Genomic DNA, 6,481 nt, shown 5'->3' on the forward strand with positions numbered 1-6,481 from the left:
GCAGCCGCCCCGCCATGCTGCTGCTGGGCGCGCTGCTGCTGGCGCTGGCCCTGCTGTCTGCGCGGAGGCTGGCGCGCCGGCGTGCCGCCCCGGGGCTGAAGCGGCCCCGCAGCCTGCCGGCCCTGCCGCTCCTGGGCAGCCTGCTGCAGCTGGCCGGCCACCGCCAGCTCCACCTGCACCTCTGGCGCCTGCAGGGCCGCTACGGCAGCCTCTTCGCCCTCTGGATGGGCTCCCACTACGTCGTCGTGGTCAACAGCTACCGCCACGCCAAGGAGGTGCTGCTGAAGAAGGGCAAGGCCTTCGCCGGACGGCCCCGCACYGTGAGTCGGCCGCGTGCCCCAGCTGGGACAAGGTCACGGGGAGAGGACTCCTTTGCCCGTCTTTCCCAGGAGCAAGGCGATCGAGGGGGGACGACCCCTCTCCCTGCCCGCCACGGGGGACCCTGCCCAGCCYGCGCATCCTCCATCCCAAGGGTGCCTGTTCCTCCCCAGGCCTGGCTGCGTCTCGGCACACTGGGGACATGGGGTCACCGCTGTCCCTGGGTCTTTGTACCGCCAGGTTGCAAGGGCGTCAGCCTCGCTGCACCCCTAAATGCCACGGCCAGCCACCCTGAGCCCCAAACCCCAGCTCTGCCCAGCACTGATCCCGCAAATCCTGCAGCACCGCTCCCCGAAGCACCTGGGCTTTGCCTCCCAAACTAACCACTACCCCCAGGCCGTCCCTGGGAGGGGGGCAGCAGGGGTTGAAGCACCGAGCCATCCCCCCCCCCCGCCTAGTGTCACCCCTATCCGACGTATTGACGCCGCACTTTTGCTTGCACAGGTGACCACGGACCTGCTGTCACGGGGGGGCAAGGACATCGCCTTCGCCAGCTACGGCCCCCTGTGGAAGCTGCAGCGCAAGCTGGTGCACGCGGCCCTCTCCATGTTCGGGGAGGGCTCGCTCGCCCTCGAGAAGATCAGTAAGTGCCTCCCCAGCCTGCCCAGTGGCCCCCGGGACCCGCCGGCAGCAGCCGGCTCCTCAGAGGGGCCGGGCATCGGCACAGGGGCTGGTTGGTGCCGTGGCCCCCGGGGACACCCCCACCCATGCAGGGGCTTGCGGGAGCTCCATCCTTCTTGTGTCTCCCTCCTGCACGTGGCCATAGCTGGAGTTTTGCTTTCTCCCTGATCCTCCGGGAACCAACGGGTGACTAATTTTGGATGTGTGAGCGGGTTCAGGGCACCCCCGTGACAGCCAGGGGCTCATTCCCCCTCTCCCTGCCCCATGGCCCGAGACTCAGCCCAAAACCCTCGGTGTCCCCCAAGTTTGCCTAGCTGGGGGCTCTGTTTCTCTCTCCCCTCCCGCATGTTTTACTGACACCTCTCCGCACGCATTTTTGTCCTGCGTGTTACCAGAGCTTTGGCTTCCCTCATTGACAGCTGGGGAAACTGAGGCACGGAGCCAGGCGGGGGCTAGGCCAAGCCTGGCAATGAGCTTGGCCACACGTCCATGCCCTGTGCGTGTCCTGGCGTGCCAGGCACGAGGAGGCTCGCTGCCTCCCTGGCATGCGCAGAGCTGTTCCCTAACAGCTGGGAAACGCAACGTCCCGGACTCCTGGGTTCCTGGCTGCAGCCAGGAGGGAGTGTTGTGCCTCACATAAAGACCTTGCCTGGCTCTGGTCCTCTCCGCTCCTTCCTTCTGCCCCTTCGCAGCCCTGCTGGGCTCAGCCCCGGCCGGAGGGTGCTCTCTGCAGGCTGCTTGAGCTCGGCAGGGTGGGGAGCACAGGGGCACCCCAGGAGCCCCGGGTTCCGGCTGCTCTCCCCACTGAGCTTTCCCAGAGGGACACAAGCACGAGCACCATCACCTGAGGTCAGCATGAGGCCAGACATCCCCAGCCCCCTCCAAAGTGCTCTGAGAACTGGATAGTTTGGGAAGGAGGTTGTTCTGGGGGAGCAAAACAGCGCAGCCCCAGCCCCGGCCTGAGCTGGGCTGCTGGATGGGGAGGGACTGGAGCAGCAGGAGAGATTTCAGCCCGAAGCAAGGAAGCGTTTGGCAAGAGGGAAGAGTTATCAGCTTCGGGTATGGGTGGAGGGGCGCGATAAGCTGTAGCCCCTTTTAGCATCCCTGGGGTAACTTGCTTATGGGATCTCATAGCACCTATGAGCACTGGCCCTGAGCTGCCCCAGGAGCCCCAAACTGCCCCCTCTTGCTCCTTTGGTGATGCCTTGGGCCTCACCACCCCCACATCCGTCCCTTGCCTGCCCCACAGTCTGCCGGGAGGCTGCATCGCTGTGTGAGACGCTCAGCACTGCACAGGATATGGCCCTGGATGTGGCCCCAGAGCTCACACGGGCTGTCACCAACGTGGTCTGCTCGCTCTGCTTCAACTCCTCATACCGGCGCGGGGACCCCGAGTTCGAGGCCATGCTGGAGTACAGCCAGGGCATCGTGGACACAGTGGCCAAGGAGAGTTTGGTGGACATCTTCCCCTGGCTCCAGGTGAGTRGGGAAGGGCTCACCTAAAAGGGTGCCCAGAGGGCAAGGAGCTGGGATGTGTCCTGCAGGTGGGGCTACCTGAGCCCTTCGGGTTAGGAGGGTCCTGGCACAGGTGTCCCGCAAGAGCCGATACTGTGGTGGGTGCAGAGCAGCTGTCCATGGGCCTGTGGACACCTGGCTGAGCTGGAGGCCGTTGCGTGACAGCGGTTTTCTCCCCTAGATCTTCCCCAACAAGGACTTGGCCTTGCTGAAGAGATGCCTCAAGGTCAGGGACCAGCTGCTCCAGCAGAAGTTTGCCGAACACAAGGTGCTGGTGGGACCGGGAGGGGGTGACACTGGGGAGCCGTGGGGTGCTGAGCCTGGGGTGGGGGCAGGTGCCCTGCACAGCCCGGCTCACGCGTGGCCCACGGCAGGAAGCCTTCTGCAACGACACCGTGAGGGACCTCATGGATGCCCTCCTGCAAGTGAGGCTCAGCGCTGAGAACGGCAGCCCCTCAGCGCCGGGGCTGTTGCTGACAGATGACCACCTGCTCATGACGGTGGGGGACATCTTCGGGGCTGGCGTGGAGACCACTACAACTGTACTCAAGTGGGCTGTGCTCTACTTGCTCCACTACCCTGAGGTAGGGCCTGTGCCCCAGCTGCCCAGATTGCCACCTGGGATGTGCTGGTGGTACTGGGTGGACCCCATTGCCATGGGGAGCCCCCATGCACATGGGAACCCCTTCTCCAGGCTCAAGCCCTGCCCTTGTCCCCCTCTCAGGTCCAGAGGAAGATCCAGGAGGAGATGGACCAGAAAATCGGCCTGGCACGCCACCCCCACCTCAGCGACCGCCCACTGCTGCCCTACCTGGAGGCCACTATCAGTGAAGTGCTGCGCATCCGGCCCGTGTCTCCCCTGCTCATCCCGCACGTGTCCCTTGCCGACACCAGGTGAGACCGCCCGGGGCGCACCCAGGATGTGGGCAGAGCCGTGGGAGGGACTGACCCTCTCACTCTGTCTTTGCCCCGCAGCATCGGGGAATACTCCATCCCCAAGGGCGCCAGGGTCGTCATCAACCTCTGGTCCGTGCACCACGACGAGAAGGAGTGGGACAAGCCCGAGGAGTTCAACCCCGGTGGGTTGTGTGCTCCCTGCCCGTTATGGGTTGTGAGGGGGAAACGGCAGGAGAGGAGCCAGGCTAATCCTGGGAAATGCCCGGTGGTGGGAGGTCGGACCCCGCTTTCTCCTGGCTGGGGAATTTGTGCCGCCACTGCTCCAGCATGGCCATTCTTGCAGCTCGTGGGAGGGACATTTGAGATGAGTTTGGGCAGGTCTCAGGTGGAGGGAGCAGATCCCTGCTAACTCCAGCGGTGCCTCCTCCCTCGCAGGCCGCTTCCTGGACGAGCAGGGCCAGCACATCCATTCGCCCTCGCCCAGCTACCTGCCCTTTGGGGCCGGGATCCGCGTGTGCCTGGGCGAAGTGCTGGCCAAGATGGAGCTCTTCCTTTTCCTGGCGTGGGTGCTGCAGAGGTTCACGCTGGAGTGCCCCCGGGACCAGCCCCTGCCCTCGCTGGAGGGCAAGTTTGGCGTGGTGCTGCAGGTGCAGAAGTTTCGGGTGAAGGCCAGGCTGCGGGAGGCCTGGYGGGCGGCCTCGTGACCAGGCTGAGCCCCGGACGCGGGGTGGCAGGTGGGACRGGACGGGACGGGCGTAGCGTGGGCGGCCGGGAGCCCTGGGTGGGCACCGTGGGACCGCGGAAGCCGCGTGCTGCCTGCACCGCGGGTGCGGCTTGTCTGGATAAATCCATTTCCAACCCAGCGGCTCTGGCTGTTTTTTGGGCAGGCAATGGAGGGCGGGGGGAGGTGGGAGGGTATCCGAGGCATCCGGTAGCCCCAAAACCTCCTGTGAGCGCAGGGCTGTGCGGAGAGGACGTCACCCCTGCCCGGCCCCTCTGTGGGGGCTGCTAACGCGAACAGCCCCTCGCCCTCCCCGGGGACGTGGGGTGGGGGGGCCCGTCCAGTGACACCCCTGAGCCACAGGGACAGGCGCCTCCGTGCAGCCGGTGGGAGAACGGAGGGGAAAAGCCTCCCCTTGGGCAGCCTGGGGGGTGATGAAGCCCCCGGCGTTGCTCAGAGGTTGTGACCGAGCGTGGGACTCGGGTGGCCCCTGCCTCAGTTTCCCCAGCTGGGAGCAAGGAGAATGAACGTGAGCCACGAGCGGCGGCAGCCACGGCACAGCGAGACGCCCCGGGTGCCAGCGGGTCCCCCCAGCACTGCCCTGCCAGGCCGCTCCGTCCTGGGTGCACGGAGAGCCGGGGGCTGCGTGGTCCCCTCCGGGGGGGGGGAGCACCCGGAGGCCCCCAARCCCCATGGTCTGAGCCCAGCAGCCCCCCAGCGCGGGGCCAAGCGCTGGGGCTCAGCGCCGAGCTCCAGGGGCTGCTGCCGTTCGCCCTGCGCCGCTGTGGCCTCTCTCTCCCCGAGCCGCCGCTGCTCAGCGCCCAGCTGGATCACGGCTGCCCGCCCGGAGCAGCGCAGCCTCGCTGCAGCGCAAGGGGCCGCGTTTGCTCTCGCCGTAAAACGTGGTGCCGTTGGGGGCACTGTGCAATTAGGTTTCTGGTTCTCTGTTACTCGACCTCTTAATATTTAACTAAATAGCGACGCAGCTGTGGCTCCGAGCACCCAAAGGAAAAGCAGCTGGAGCTGCTGGAGCCCAAAGGGAAAACCCAGCTCCCTCCACTCACCAGTGCCCACGGTCCGACCCTGGCGCTGTAGGAAACCTCTCCAGCCCGGCACAACATCTCCGCGTTCCCCTCCCCTTCCTATTTCCCCCCTGCACATTATCTCTTGCTAGCAGGCAGGAAAGCCAACAACAACAACAAAAAAAAMCCAAAAAACCCAGTCTCTCCTCACTGCTAACTTTCTGCTCCGTGTTTCATAGTTTATATTTTCTCTCGAATTGCCACCAAACAGCTCTTGCTCAGCCTCCTCATTGCTGGTATCTGATGCCAAGTGAGTCCCTGCAGCCTGCCCAGGACGCAGCAAAGGACGAGGGCAGGACGAAGGAAGGGCCGTTTGCAGCCCAGTGCAATGCCAGCCGTGTCTGCCCCCTCCAGCTCTATTTTGGGGGGGGTTCAGGATTTTATGGAAGTGCTACAGGAAGAATCGCAACGCACGCAGGGCTGAGCGCCTCTAAGGGCACACGGGCTTATCCAGAATGACCGCCCGGCCGACACAGACTGTCACAAACCGTCAGYGGAGACCGCAAACAAAAGGATGTTTTTGCTTTAAAACGGGAGGTTGAGTTTTTAATTAACTCTCAATTTTGAACCTTTGACCCGTGGCCACAACTTCACTTTTATCATGTAACAAGCCTGGTTTAGAGTTAAAAAAAAATATATATATATATATCTCCTTAAGAGTCTCATGATTTCTAGAGCGGGGATTGAAAACCAAAGCGACCCCCAGGTACAGCACGATTTGCCATGGGAAGCCCCCAGAAGGAGTCACCCCGCATTAGTTACATTTTAAACAGGTTCAAAGTTCTGCTGAATCGTGGCTTGACACAGGGGCAGAGGCCCCCCCAGGGCAGGGGTTTTTGCCTGGTCCCCTGGGATGGAGCCGGCCCCCTCCCTCGTCTCCCTGGGGCTTGGCCGTGCTCACCACGGCGGCGAACAGCTGGGGGTCTCAGCACGGCACTGACCCACGGCGGAGGTGCACCAGCTCCGGCACAGGCAGGAGCCTTCTCCCCTCTCCGTGCTCCCAACCCTGCATCCAAATCTGTCCCTGTCCTGAAATAAATCAGCATCCAAGAAAAAGCTGCATGGGCTGCGCAACTCCCGGCACCCGAGGGATGGGGAAACCGTTCGAGGTCGCCGCATGCGACGGGCTCCAGGGCTAGCAGGAGGCTCCCCGCGGTCCCCAGGAGCTCTGCGCCGCCCCGTGCGGCGTCCCGGCGTCCCTGAGCAGGGTCAGACCCGGTGTCCCCGGCACCTCCGTGCCGCTCTGCCAAGGGGTCGAAGGGGAGGA

At 64.2% G+C, this 6,481-nt stretch overlaps 2 protein-coding genes across 2 annotated transcripts in view; one reads left to right on the top strand and one right to left on the bottom strand.

Annotated features, from left to right (window-relative positions):
• Positions 1-5,824, bottom strand: part of BORCS7 (BLOC-1 related complex subunit 7) — a 10,277-nt gene extending 4,453 nt beyond the window's left edge. The window contains exon 1 of the mRNA XM_026069739.1: positions 5,197-5,824. Coding sequence (XP_025925524.1) covers positions 5,197-5,253 — 57 coding nt within the window. The 5' untranslated portion in view covers positions 5,254-5,824. The remainder of the gene's footprint in view (positions 1-5,196) is intronic.
• Positions 10-5,186, top strand: LOC112967993 (steroid 17-alpha-hydroxylase/17,20 lyase). Its single transcript, XM_026069737.1, has 8 exons — positions 10-320; positions 823-961; positions 2,249-2,478; positions 2,696-2,782; positions 2,889-3,098; positions 3,239-3,408; positions 3,490-3,593; positions 3,847-5,186. The coding sequence occupies exons 1-8, from the start codon at positions 15-17 to the stop codon at positions 4,113-4,115; spliced, it is 1,515 nt and encodes a 504-aa protein (XP_025925522.1). The 5' UTR covers positions 10-14; the 3' UTR covers positions 4,116-5,186.
• Positions 5,825-6,481: the final 657 nt, after the last annotated feature.

Source organism: Apteryx rowi, unplaced genomic scaffold (assembly GCF_003343035.1).
Source record: "Apteryx rowi isolate R43461 unplaced genomic scaffold, aptRow1 scaffold_3, whole genome shotgun sequence".
Taxonomy (NCBI): domain Eukaryota; kingdom Metazoa; phylum Chordata; class Aves; order Apterygiformes; family Apterygidae; genus Apteryx; species Apteryx rowi.